This window comes from Mus musculus, chromosome 10, assembly GCF_000001635.26.
Source record: "Mus musculus strain C57BL/6J chromosome 10, GRCm38.p6 C57BL/6J".
NCBI lineage: Eukaryota > Metazoa > Chordata > Mammalia > Rodentia > Muridae > Mus > Mus musculus.
The window spans coordinates 103,187,061-103,202,320 of NC_000076.6; the positions used below are offsets into that span (position 1 = coordinate 103,187,061).

The window sequence follows — 15,260 nt, forward strand, 5'->3', positions numbered from 1 at the left end:
AGTCCCTTACAGTCTCTATTTTTCAAAGACTGAAACTCTATAAACATAAACAAATCTGCCATTAGGTGGTTCTATAAGAACATTTAAGAGAGGGGACCAAAGGAGGAGAATAAACTGATACAATTTTACTAAAAGTCTAGGGTTAGCTTGCCACTTTATATATTGTGTACTGATAAATTTTGTTGAATCCCGATTTCCTAGTTTTTTTAGTTGTTTGTATACATCACACCACAATTTTCAAATAATTATTGTTTGAATCCATTTCTAAAATGATATGCATTCTCACCTGTTTTGTGAAATGCTTAGATACTGTAGTAAAGGCAACCAACAAGAAGAAAGTCCTTCCACACTTGAGATGCTGTTGTCATCCAAATGCAGCTCTCTGAGCAGAACATGATTTCTTAAGGACGGAGGCTACAATTAAATATATTCTGTTACTTGATAACATGTAAAAAATCTTGTAAGCAAATTGCAAAGTATAGATTCTACCAAAGCTTATAATATATACATTCTGGTAAAAATTAAACCATAATTCAGATTATATTATTTTGAGTCTTCCAGTATGGATGAAATGCATCCAGAATAACATTATTTTTGATAATCTTTATAAAAGAAGTTTAAAGACAGAATAAAATTTAATTTCAAAATAGATAATTGTGGTCCAGCTTATAACATACGTAAAAGAATGATATGATACTCTATAACTTAGTATTCTGAGAATCTTAGGTTAAATTAGATTTATAAGACACTAGAAGCCAAGGCAGGGGTGGTGCACGCCTTTAATCCCAACACTTGGCGGGTTTCTGAGTTCAATGCCAGCCTGGTTCCAGGACAGCTAGGTCTACACATAGAAACCCTGTCTCAAAAAACCAAAAAAAGAAAATAAAAAACTATAAGCATTTGGGGGGTTTACTAAATGGTTAAAAAAAATAAAATGATGAAAAAGGGCTTATTAGTGAAAGAAATATTACTTCGAAGAGGACAGTAGAATGTAAAATTACACATATGTAAGGGAAGACTCTGAGGTTGGAGGGTCAGATAAAATTCGTGATGTGTGGAAAAATCATAAGGGAATCTAATAAAAACAAGAAATGCGCTTTTATTGATGATGCCCAGTACAGGGAGATTAAGCTCTCCCAGAGGCTACAGGTTACTTAGTGAAGATGCCAGTTCCAGGAGGCTCCTTTCTTCTTTAGGTTGTTGGTCCCTAAACAGTATAATAAACAGTGACAATTGCCACTCTTCTTGAATGTCCACCAGAACCAGCTGGTCAAGAGCCTACCGATGTAGACTGCAGCTACCTTGGTCACATGGGGTAGAGATATAAAATGAAACTGGGCTGTAGCTTCATTGCTGTGTAGCCTTCATCAACATGTCGCAAAAATGCTATACAGTTTTCTGGGAGGGAACTGTCATCAACCTTCATACTGCTGTGATGCTTGCATGCAGCAATATTCACAAGACTGGTGTATAACTACTGTGTACACAGTAGTTCAGTAGTGGCACATATGTTATTGATGTAAACAACGGCTTACTGATTGAATTTGACACCTGCTCTATAGGAGATAATTACTCTCTGGTTATTGTAAAGCTGGTATAAATACTCATAGATGGGAAGTTCATATGCTCCAATGGGAAAGGCACTGATGTTATAAATGGGAAGTTCATAGGATCTAATGGGGGAAGGAAGTACTGCAGTTATTTTGTTAACTAAACGGGATGTGCTTCTCAAAAGCACTGTCTCAATAACTAAATTTATTATCATATAATATTGCTGCTGTCAGTTTCAGAAAGGCTTAGTCCTATTTTAGTGACTGTAGAGACTCATAACAGATCAAAATAAAGAAAATAAATGAGTGTTGAATGCCCAGCCATAAACGGGAAGAACTTAGAAGGAGCAGAAAGACTGTTGGCACTTGAGTGAATGAGGTGGAACAGTGTGAAACGCTGTCTTCGGGGATGGTCAGACACATAGCAGCTCTGATTACCTGCACAGGGTCTCTTCAAGAGTAGGCATGTCAACACCTACCTAGTCATTAAATGGGAGGTGTCCTGTGAAGCCCTATCATTCTCTGATGATTTCTATGCAGTTAATAGTGGGGCTTACATGCTACTATAAAAAAAACAAAAAACAAAAAACAAACAAACAAACAAAAAAAGTCTAGTTATGTTCCTGTTCACAGACCTAATAAAACCCTCTCTGTGTCTCTCTATACATTCACACACATACAAAGAAAGAAATTATTTAAGAGGGCACCTTGTTCAAAATGAAGATAGCTGGCACTGGAAGCAGACAAAAGATGGCAATGTGTTTTGTAAATACAGAAAAAAAAATATGTTATATACAGGTATGAAAGAATCAGAATAAAATCCATTTGGGGGGTAATTAGTATATGCTACCAAAACCTAAAAAGGAAAAAAAAAAAAAAACAAAAAAAAAAAGTTAACTTGGGATTAGCATACAGTTGGATAATTAAAAAGTAAGAAAAATGTTCAAGGTCAACCTGGTCTATAGAGTGAGTTCCAGGACAGCCAGGGCTACACAGAGAAACCCTGTCTCAAACAAAACAAAACAAAACAAAGCAAAGCAAAGCAAAGCAAAACAAAACAAAACAAGACAAGACAAGACAAAACAAACAAAACAAGACAAAACAAAACAAACAAAACAAAACAGTAAGTAAAATTATCAAAAGCTTTTTGAACGTGTATGGTAGATATTTCTATTAAAGAAAGATCATAGTTACAGAAATCAACGACTTTAAAGAATTTACCTCTCTTAGGTAATTTCCCTGCAGCTTTATTATCTGGAGCAATCCACAATTTCCAATGCCGTCAATGCCAGTAAGATGGTTATGTGAGCAATCCAGGTACACGATGGTGGGTGCTTCACAAAGACCTTTAGTGCTAATTAACTGATTGTGGTCCACAGTTAGTTCTTGAAGATATTTCAAAGATTCTAAACCACCTGGAATATATAAGTTTTCTAGTATCACATGTGTATTATACATTCTATTGATATTGTATTATAATATCATGCAAACCAATAACCAATATTTGGGAAAAATTTTGCATCTATATCCATACCTGTTGGGTATTGTGGTGTTGTTTTGTTTTGTTTTGTTTTTTTTTTTTTGGTTGGTTGGTTGTTTTTTTGTTTTTTGTCATACAGAGTTTCCCTCAGTGTAAAATATTATCTTGAACTTCTACTCTAACCTCCCAAGTGCTGGGACTACAGACATGGGATGTTGTGCCTAGGCTTGTAAATACAGTGTTTAGTTAAATAGTTATATATTAATTGAAAACTGAAAACAAAACTGAAAATAATAGTTGATGCATACATTGGGCAGTGAGAATTTTGAAACAAGAAAACAGGAGAAATTGTTCATCTCAACCAGAATTTTACTTGAACTCAGAGTGGCAAATATATAGACTTTTAACTTTATCCAGTGTTACTCGATACAAGAAAAATGAATGAAATATCACATTACAGAAGTAAATATTTTAACAAAAGAAGCTGAAATGCCACATCAGAGAAAACAAAGAGCAGTTGGTAGGAACAGAGAGGAAAAAGAAAAGGGAGTCATGTGACACACAGGAAACTGTAATGGCACGTGCCTTTAAATTATAAAAAATACTTCTATTTATACTAAATTACATACTGTATATAATGTCAGGCATAGTTACCCAAAGTATGTCAAGAGGAGGCCATTGCTTTGGCAGTGGTAATATCACTTGCATGCTAGAGACCTTAATAGCATTATCAAGATAAGACCTGCAGTACAGTGGAAGGCAGAAAATGGATATAACTACTTGTGGGTTTTTAGTGATGGACAAAGCCTTTAAATAACCCATAGGAAGACCAACAGTGTCAAACTAACATTGTCCCCTGGGAGCTCCCAGACACAGAACCACCAACCAAAGAGCTTACAAAGGCTGGCCTGAGGCCCCTGACACAAGTGTAGCAGAGGGCTGCCTTGTCTGGCCTCAGTGCGAAAGGATGTGCCTAATCCTGCAGAGACCTGATGCACCAGGGTTGGGGGATACAGGGAATGCTGCCATCTCAAAGTCAAAGAGGATAGGGGTAGGGAGCAGAACTCTGTGAGGGGGATTAGGAAGTGGAACAACATTTGGGATGTAAATAAATAAATAAATAACTTGATTGGGTAAATCCACTATGATTAGTTTATCTTTATACAATTTTAAAGTCTTCTGTGTATTAATCATTGCATATGGTGATACATGATGAGCATATTTTCAGTGCATATTGTATGCTGAACATATTTTCTTCCATAATCCCCCCAAAACAAATTTTAAAACATTTTCTTCTCCTTCAGGAATAAAAAGTATTCCTGTCCATTTATTGTGAAGGGGGCACAGGTTTATGAGATGCTAATGTCATCGCTTTTATCAAAAGAAAGGTATTGAAGGTACAAAAAGAAGCCAACATCATCCCGAATCCAGTACAGCACAGAACACAGGTCACTAATAAGTTGGTTCCATCTGATAAGAGGAAACACTGATATTCCAAGATAAAATGCAAGCCTAAACTTTAATTTTTACTTATAAATTTTGCTCCCAGTAAATTCCATGTACATTGGGTATGTATTTGTTATATAGAAAAACAATGCTCATTAAAATATCATTTTAACCCATAAGTACCTGATTAGTATTTTGGTGCTAACCAAAGACCTTCAGGACTCCAAACAGAGGTAAATGATAAACGTTTGAGGGGTGGAATAGCTGACATTCTGAGTGAACACCTCACACTATGTGTAGGATCAAATTTCCATAATTTCCGCTATTGTTGAGCATCTTCAGAGTGCTTAGGAAAATATAAAATCTGCCTTCGGTTAATTCAGACATTTAGAGTTAGAAGTATGTGAACAGTGACCCTCATTTCACCATATCATTTTGTTTAGAACATAAAGCTGACACAGAAAATTTTATAACTTCTAAGGCTTTACTATTGACATTTTAGAGGAATAAGTTCTATTGTCCTCTTTCTTACACTGTCGATACTAATACATAACCAATGACATGAAACTGTGTGTGACAAGTGTTCACTATTTGTTTTAGGGTATCTCACGGTCCCCTATATCGACAAGAAAGTTGATTTGAATGTACCAGATGCAATGACTAAAAGAGAAAACTTTACTGTAGATGAAAAGAGACAGAAAACTTTACTGTAGATGAAAAGAAATATTTAAAAGTTATAAATTTTATCTAATAAACTGGAGCCACTTATGAATTTAATGAATAAAATTTCATGGTCTCAAAAGTATTTAAAGCAATATATATATATATGTATATATATTTATATATATACATATATATATATATATATATATATCAAAAGAGCAGGGTAAAACTGATCTGATCAGAAAAATGCAAATATGGGGATCTTTAAGGAATGGGGAAGGAGATAAAAACCAAAGGATGGAGGAGAGTAAAATAACAATAAAAATTTCTAAAATTTGTAAGGAATCATTCTATTAATTATTCATAAGAAACTATATTACATATAATGCAGCCATGTGTGCGTGTGTATTTGAAAGTTTTTGTATCTAGGCTGACAATGTTCACATTAAGATACATTAACAATCTAATAAAAACCCCAATACCAGCTATGAGAAGGATTCCTCAGAGTTGTTAGTCAGGTGTGTCCAATATACTCCCAAAGCATACAGTATATTGCTATTGCCCTTAGTTGACCATTACAGGTGGAGAGAAAATCTCTATTGCTGAATAACCCATGGATTTCAGATACAGGGTTCAGTGGTTTCTGATCTGGACCTGATCTTAATGGCCTCTCTTTGAAGACTAGCTTTCATGGTCCCAGCTCATGCAATGCAAGCTTCCAAATGAGGTAAGTGACCAACAGTCCTACCCAACTAGACCGCCTATGAGTGGCAATGGCCAGGATGGTACAAAAATCCTTAGGGTGCAGTAGTGACAAACCAACCTTGGTGCTAACCAACAGGTCTCAAAATTGGCCATAAGAGCTGCTCAACAAGAGGTAAATCATATCTGGTTATAAACCTAGCCAACTATGCCTGGCAAGTGAAGTCATGGATCTTGGAGGAGAACTTACAACCACCACCATATCAAACCAGCAAAATCCCTAACTACATTCTAAACATTTGCCCTTGTTTGTATAGGTAAGTTTAGTCCTCACCTAATCAAGGTAACTTCCTGCAACAGGAAGGGACCATTAAAGAAAAGCACAGTCAAAAGGACGTGTGGAGCCTCGTTCCAGTGGATAGTTATATCTAGAAAATATTCCCTAATGTTCTTGGAACATTACACATGAGTTGGAAGACACATTGTAAGAGCCAGAGAATCAAGAAATATTCATTGCAAATCAAACAAAGGAAAGACCACCAGGCATCAACCATACATGAAGATCAATAGACAACTAAAAATGCAGAGTAGGAAAAAATAACACATAGCAAGAAGAGCACACCAATTGGTTTTCAGCCCTGAAAACATACATATGAGTAACATTATTGAGACTGAAAAGGTTGTACTTAGGAATATATATATATATATATATATATATATATATATATATAATTGTACTTAGGAATATATATATATATATATATATAGTAAAACAAGAAATTAAATAAACACAAATCTACAAATATAGAATCTGTTATCTTCAGGAGGAGCATATTTCAAGAAAAACATATTAATAAGTATTCAAAAAAGATGAACATATTAGGATCAAATATGGGATATAAAGAGATGGGAAGAATGATAGTTGATTTCTAATTCGTACCTTTCTTCTTTTTATCTTATAAAAAATTTAAAAGCAAGCAATAAATGAGACTAAAACAAAACATACATGAAGATTACTTTTTGTTAACACAATGTAGATTCACCTCAGAAAAGCCTCAGGAAGGCATCATCCAGACAAGTTGGCCTGTGAAGATGTCTGTGGGCACTATCCTGGCTATATTAACTGCTATGAGAAGATCTGTCCTTTGTGGGTGGCACCATTCCTTAGGCAGGGCATCCTGGACTGTTTAGGTGTGGAGAAAGAACACTGAACACTAGCACACAGGATACAATGCTCTCTACTCCTAGGATGTGGATATAACATGAGTAGCAACTGCTTCAAGTTACCACTGCCCTAACCTCCTTGCAATGATGGAATAATTATGCAGATAAACTATTTCTCTTTTAATGTCTGTTTGTCAGAGTGGGTTTTTTTTTTTTTTTTCTTTTCACTCAGACAGGAAATGGAGCTGAGACAGTACTTCAATGCTTGGAAGAAAATTTTACTTTCCTAGTCAAAATAGCAAATAGTTCTTTTTCCCTATCAAAACCAAAACAAACAGCAACAATAACAACAACAACAACAAAACACTCAAATTCTCTTTCAAAAGATTGAAATATAACCCAATAGAAAGGGATACTAAAGAATTCTTGACATTATTGCATAAAGAAATTCTTTCAAAATCTCTTTTAAAGTCTCCCATCCTGGAAAATATGCTTGGACTTAAGCCAAGTGTGTCTTTCAGGTGATATTACTGATTATACTAATGAGTGTAAAAGGACCTGTCCATCGTGGGTGGCACCATCCTGTAGGCAGAGAATCACGGGCTATTTTAGTATGGAGTCTTTCCTGTTGCCTGAAAGAAATCCTGAAATAAATAGCTAAACTAACGATGTGAAAGTAGCCAGGAAACTTTTGCTAAATACAGTGTTGACGTCTGAGCTATCTTAGGTCTTCAAAGATGATTATGTCCAAGGACTTTTCATCCTACATAGCTCAGATCAGCTTAAGAGTTGTAATTGCAGTGCAAAATTCTCAAGGACTCTAAAAGAAGTAAAGAAATAAGAGCACAGAAGTGGTACTCAGAAAACTTCTCCAAACTATAAAAACTTGCCATAATTTTGCCATAATTTAGGCAAAAACCTACAGTCATAATCTTTTGTTTGTTTGTTTGTTTCATAAGGATTTATTGAACATCTCCCAGGTGCCAGACAATGATACTAAAGAGAATCTTATCCACTGGGTAACCATGACGGCAGATTTTTACAGTACACTAGGGCATTGTGCCTTTCAAAAGGTGATCTAGTGCCATCTAGTGGACTCCAAAGATCAAGGCATATTAGTAAAAACATTTCTACAGGAAAAATGTCTAGAATTTTTACTTTATCCCTCAATAACTTAAATACAACTCTTTGGAAAAAAGGTAACCTTGATATATTTCTTTAACATCTGGCACAATGACTTTGAGCTTTAGGTTCAGGAGTTGTGTTGCAGATGTATGGCATAAATAGATTATAATCTCATAAAAATTAAAATACGGTGATTTTCAAGTCTCAAATCCTGCCTACGTTGTTTGCTAGTACTGTAACTTCAACTGGTTTATCCCAGTATCTGGAATTTGGCTTTTTTAAGTGTGTGTAGGAAGAGGTGAATCATCTGTACGTATTTCATAGTACCGACATGAAATGCAAGTGAAACTGCGCATGACTAAAGTATTTGGACAAAGGCTCCCTCTTTCTGCTACATTAAATTATTTTTCTGTAAATGAAAAATAAAACTTGCTTTTCATAAAATATGGAGTTAACTTTTCAAAAAAGTATAATTTTATGTTTCTGTTGAAGCCATTAAGAACCAACATGAAAATTAAAGAACTATAGATCACTTGATTGTAAATTACCTGTTTTTTACTGGCATTGCCTACTTAAAAAAAAACATTTCAAGAAAACTCAAAAATCTAAAGATTCTCTGTAAGCTAATTTTAGAAACATTAACCATCAGTGACACACTTCTATTCCAAAAGTGTTTCTTCCTCTCACAAGTAGAAAGCAAATGTTTTACCAATTTTAGGCAAAAGAAGACACGAATTGTACAAATCATACAAAACACCCCATTTATCTGCAGGCCAACCAATGTAAACTAAATTATGAATAGAAAATTCCAGAAAAATAAAATACAATTTAAATAATAAAAATAACCCAGTGTCTAGTCTGATAAAAATTAATTCTCGCCGGGCAGTGGTGGTGCATGCCTTTAATCCCAGCACTTGGGAGGCAGAGGCAGGTGCATTTCTGAGTTCGAGATCAGCATGGTCGACAGAGTGAGTTCCACGACAGCCAGGGCTACATAGAACCCTGTCTCACAAAACCAAATTAAAAAAAAAAAAAGAAAATTAATTCTCTAAATATAAGTTGAGCAAAAAAAAAAAAAACATTTGTGCGCTCATGTTGAATATGCACAAATGACTCTAGATCATGTCAAATTCTTCTCCAATGAAAATGCCCTGACAGAGAGTAAGAAATGCACTTTATACTACTATACAGTTTGTAAAAAAGTGCATACTCCAAAATAAAAGGGCTTACCTACTTAATGTCATTTACTAAAATTAGTATGTACTTTGTTCTATAGAACTATTGATACTGCCTCTCAGTTCACAATTAAACATACATTTCAATTTTGGTTGTGAACTATGTATATTCCCATAGACATTTCAGGTAAATATATTTGCATGTCAAATTCAATAAAAATTTAAAAATCAGTTTTGTCACTTGAATTTAACATTATTTTTATTAAAATATCTTTTATTTTGAAATTAATCTAAATATTTCATAGTATCTCCAAATTACTATATTAACTTATTGTAAATTAATTTTTATTTCAAATGAATTGCTGTAAAGAGTTTACTGGTAAAAATCACTATCCTTATCTTTCTTAATTCAAAGAAAATCAGTAAGATAAAGATTAGCTAGAACGAGCAGGTTGCATACAGCAAAGATGGTAGGGGCTTAGCAAAAGCATTGGCAACCAGTTAAATTTGAAACCAAAACTATAAAATAGCATGGTTTTCCTGCCAATTTTACTTCACCTCCTTAAGAAATATTATACAGGCGAATTGTAACTCACTGACTTATAAATACTAATCCATCTTTGTGCTCCTTCGTGAGACTTCTTAAGAACAATAATTCACCCAAATGACAAAAATCTATCTTCCCCTTTAGCTTGACCAGAATTTCTAAGCTGTTCCTAGAGATGAGAAACAGACTCTGCTGGTTGTTAGGAAAGCACTTGCAAATATACAGGCTCCTCACACTCAATAAATACAGCATTCTTGCTACACCCAACAGACAGCAGAGACGTCTTAGCTGTGTTCGCTCTGTACTACAGAGATACCTCAGCCACATCAGTTAAAGCTGTGGCAGTTTTCACATAAATCTTATAGATATCCTGTCCCAGGAAATCCATTACTTACACAAATTCCCACACAGCACTACTGCCAATGAAAATGGAGATTCTACCATTTGTTTTTACAAACAGCTTCTGCTTTTGTTTTTGCTGTTGTTGTTGTTGTTTCATTTTATTTTTACTTCACTCTAGTACTCTAGTGTGTGTCAACATAGTAACACATTATCAAGGCTCTTACCTTAATCAACAACAACAAAAAATCATTTTTTTCCTATATGTATTTACACTAGAATTTCAAAACCATTAATGAAGCAAGAGTTTCAGTACTTCCATTTGGGAAAATTCATGGGTGGCCTCAGAGTATGTGGTAGAAGAACACAGAAACAGAATATGAGAGAATTTTTTTTTTTTGGTTTTGTTTCTTTGCTTCTTTGTTTGCTCTAAGAATATCCATTAAGACAATTAAAAAAAACAAAGATGTTTTTTCTTTCCCAAAATAAAATAGAGGGAATTGGCTGATGGATAGTACTCAAATCTAACTGCCCCTTCCATACAGAAAATTACTGGAGAGAAATACAGGAAAACTTTCCATACTTGACACTTTGAGTTAAAATTGATACAATCGCATAATCCAGTGTGAATACATTTGTGCAGAGAGAGTCTTTGGGAACTGAATGAATGCACTTATTTGGTGGACAAGCTATGACTAATCAAGGTTTCCCTCCAGCAAGAGAACACCCTGCCAAATAAAATGACAGAGCTGAAACCTTTAAAAAAAAAAAACAAGTTGTTTATCATTACAAATGATAATGTTCAATGTAACAGGATAATATTTACAATAAAAATAACACGATCTTTTTTTGAAACGGTAGACATTCAGTGTCAAAACAGAGAGCCAAGGCTATACAAAGCAATATATTGTTATTCCCACATTAATACCTGACATTCAAAACAACCCTCCACTCTAAAAACAACCAAATAGACAGAAAGCTTATATGAAATGACTGACTAGATCTTATAGAAGAAAACTGTCTCACACTGAAAAAATATTCAGCCTCCTTTAATTCATTAAGCGTAACACCAAATAGGAATGACAAGTAGCCACACAATATTCTAGACCTTAGAAATGCAAGTTTTTCTCTGGCTGTGAGAGAATGAGAAGGAAATGAGAAACAAGCATAAGAAACCTTTTCAAAAAGAAATCTAAATCTCAACCTACAGCTCAAGCCGTAGCTACAGAGCCAGTTAAAATATGGATCAGAACCTGCACAAAGGAATATGTGGATATTTAAGTGGATACAATGAGAATAGCTACCTGGAGCCCTTCTCCTTAGGATGCTTCTGTAGGAGTAATTCATCACAGTAATAGAAAAATGAGCCATTCCTCTCTTGGAGGACATTTGGGAACACCCTCATAGAAGCAGGAGGAGGGGCTATGGGATAGGGGGTTTCATGGAGGCGGGAATCTGGGGATAACATTTGAAATGTAAATAAAGAAAATATCCAATAAAAAAAGAAAAGTGATCCAACACATACATGCTTACATTGGCATATAAGAATTGTATATATTACATATATGTATTATATATAATGCATATAATATTTATAAAATGTAAAATATCAGACAAGAGGATTAGAAATTATGCAACATAATTGCAGATACACAGTTCTGGGCATTAAGATGTGAGGTACCAGGAGGCTCAAGAGAAATTAGTAGCCTCAGTGAAAGAGGAAGGGATCAATTCAAGTAATATATTTAGTGACATTCAGCAAGTAAAAGAGAAAATGATTATTTCAAATGCCAAGAAGTGAAGCAAGTAAAGGGTTGGTGAAACCAGGCCAGAGAATTGGGTTTTAAATTCCCCAGTAGAGTTCAATTCACTTCTATAGGAAAGAAACCAAGAAATGAATGTCTTAACTTCAGTGACTACTAACTGCTGCTCATTTAATAAGCATAGGTCTTATTGTTTTAATATATATTAAAATAATGCCATTTTCTCATCTGGATTAAATAGGTATAAAAATAGTAAAATATGCAAATGAGGGATCCTGTTCTACAGTGTGTGTGCTTATGCATGCATGTGTGTGTGTTTATGACATGTGTCTTCACTGGACTGGAACTCTCTTTAGGCCAGATTACTCCAAATTTCTGAGTGTTTTTACCATATTACTACTGAAATGACAAATATGTGCTCCCAAGCATGACTTGTTTTTCATTTCTCATGTGTATATATGTTTGTGCATGTGTGTATGTAGTGTGCATTGTTGTATGCATGTTAAAATACATAGATGCAGGTTAAAACACTGTAGATGTATGCGTGTCTGAAAATATAAGTGCCAGAGTTTACTGATATGTCTAATTTTGTACTGAAGATCTCTTGTCTACTCCTTTGGTCACTGGGATTACAGGTAGCTTTCTGTAAAAGTAACATTCATTCACCAGATGTAAGTGTCATCTTTGGAGGCTTACTGCTAAATAAGCTCACCCTTTCTAGTTCATTCTGAAGTCAGGCTGACTGGTTCAAAATGGCTTCTCTTAGCTTCTTACTGAATTGCTCTGCTTGGAAAAAACTGTCTCTGAATTCCACAAACTGAACTGTACTGACAGTATGAACTGATCAGAACTGCATGAACTCAACCAAACTCAACGGCATTAAATAGAACTCAACTGAAGTGCACTCACTGAAATTACCTCCCCTCCTAACTCAACTCTGTGCTGCTTTCAAGTAGCCTCTCTTTCCTGTCTGTTCTCCTGACAGTTGAGTGTATCCTATCTCTGACTCATCAAATCTTTCTTTGATTTATCACATTGTCTTCTGCTCAATTTGTCATCACTTTCAAATGTGGCTGCTTCCTTCTACAAGCTAACTTAACCTTCATTGTTTGGGATTAAAGGAGTATACAAAGGGCGTTCTATATTCCAGCCATAAGGATTAAAGGTGTGTCATTCCAGCCTGATCATCCAGACCTAAAAGGTCTTTGGATGTCATTCCTTGCTAGAGCAGCCATGTTGCAAGATTAAATTTTTTCTACAGATACCCACACTCGTGCAACATTTAGATGGATTCTGTAATCCAAACTCCTATCATAAAATTTGAATTGCAAGCATTTTTACCCACTAAGTCACTCCCTCATATCTCCCCAGGATTTAATATCTAAGTCCTGGAGATCAACCTAAAGTGCTCACGCTTGCTACTCAACATTTTACCAAACAAAGTATCTTCCTAGTTCTTGGAGAATCTTATTCTAAACAAGAATGGATGAAACAAGGTATACTTATACAAAATAAATGTTTGAATATTAAAATTGCCCTTACTGATTCGAGTGATTTTATTATGTGAGAGTTCAAGGCTTTGGAGATTAGTGCATCCATCAAAACCATGAATAGAAGTCAGCAGATTATTATTAAGAAGAACAACAGAGAGATTTTCCAAATTTTCACAACTGATAGCTTCAATGTGGTTTTCCTAAGCAGAGAAAGAACAAATACATTCATTTTATTTCAATGTCTTAGAAATAAAATAGTTAATCCTTTCAAAATGATTAAGGTTAAGACAATGTCTAAATTGACACATAAGTCTCTAATTTCTAAAATAATCATGGAAATAGCTATACTATCCAGAGGAAAAATTAATTGTTACACAAGAATTTTTTACATTTGCTTAATATTTTTTAAAATATATACAGGACAATAAAACAAAATATTTTGAACAAGCAAAAGACCACATTGAAATACTTGTTAGTCATATATATTGTGTGTGCTCTTAGATGGGAAGGGTTGTGATGGTTAACTGAGCCCCATTGCACCATTATTCCTGAGTACATAAGGGAGGATAACTTTCCATTTTACTTTGCAGCTCTCTAACATGTGGTACATGCTTCCACAATGTACCCGAGAAAGGCCACTGAGTATCAGCTCCTTCACCACAATCTGATCTAGAAATCAAAGTCCATGAGCTAATGGCATAGACTGATGAGATCTTGTGGTCTTTGAGACATGAGCTTATCTTATAAATGTGATCATTAGAAGACAGCAGGCAGTGGATAGTGAAGGACCAGTAGTGTGATAGTTTCCACAGAACCTGGTGACCAAATATTGGCACATATGTGATTCCCTCAAACTTGAACTCTGAGCTCAGCCAATGAAACACTGAGCAGAATGACATAGAGAGATGCTTGGTATGCTATTGTCCATTGGCACATATCTGGTTGAACACTCAGTCTTGAAACCAAAGAGCCTGGAAACCATAAGAACCCCAAGAAAGTCTTACTTCTGAGACCTAGACAAAGTACAAAAAAAAGAAAGGAAGGAAGGAAGGGAGGGAGGGAGGGAGGGAGGGAGGAAGGGAAGGAGGGAGGGAAAGAAAAAAAGCAAAAGAAAGAAAATACTTTTTGGAAATTCTAAACCCAGCTAATATGACAACCATAAAAGAAGCCAAGTCAACACCTAGTTTAATGAAATATTAAAGCAGACCTGACTGCAGAATAACAAGAAATCACATTGTTGCTTTCTATAATACTACCTTAAAGATTGTTGTTTGTTATAGTCACCACACCACTCACAAAACACAGTCATTAGTCTCTGGCTCCAGATGTCAGCAGCTTCTCCTGTCAGCCCCTAGAACCTCAAGACAATCGGGCTTGTGTAAACTGTGTATCAAGTTATTTTACTACATCTTCAAATTATCGTTTTTGAGATATAAGCATGACACCATGTGATGGTTTGTATAGCCTTGGACCAGGGAGTGGTATCATCTGGAGGTATGGCCTTGTTGGAATAGGTGTGACCTTGTTGGAATGGGTGTGTCACTGTGGGTGTGGGTATAAAATCCTCACCCTAGTTGCCTAGAAGTCAGTCTTCCACTAGCAGCCTTTGGATGAAGATGTAGAACTCTCAGCTCTGCCTGCACCATGCCTGCCTGGATACTGCCATGCTCCCACCTTGATGATAATGACTGAACCTCTGAACCTGTAAGCCAGCCCCAATTAAATGTTGTTTTTTATAAGACTTACCTTGGTCATGGTTGTCTGTTCACAGCAGTAAAACCCTAACTAAGACACACCAAAACCATTTAATATT

The 15,260-nt window shown here is 35.3% G+C and overlaps 1 protein-coding gene across 12 annotated transcripts in view; it reads right to left on the minus strand.

The window, feature by feature from the left end:
• The window catches only part of Lrriq1 (leucine-rich repeats and IQ motif containing 1), a 191,999-nt gene that overhangs the window by 142,684 nt on the left and 34,055 nt on the right, over positions 1 to 15,260 (minus strand). For all 12 annotated transcript variants that reach the window (XR_871734.2, XM_011243593.2, XM_030245338.1 and 9 more), the window contains 3 exons: positions 13,497 to 13,647; positions 2,772 to 2,965; positions 287 to 414 (listed from right to left, as the gene is read on the minus strand). Coding sequence is in view for 11 of the 12 variants with exons in the window: in XM_011243593.2 (XP_011241895.1) it covers positions 287 to 414; positions 2,772 to 2,965; positions 13,497 to 13,647 (473 nt within the window). In the remaining variant the exon portion in view is untranslated. The remainder of the gene's footprint in view (positions 1 to 286; positions 415 to 2,771; positions 2,966 to 13,496; positions 13,648 to 15,260) is intronic.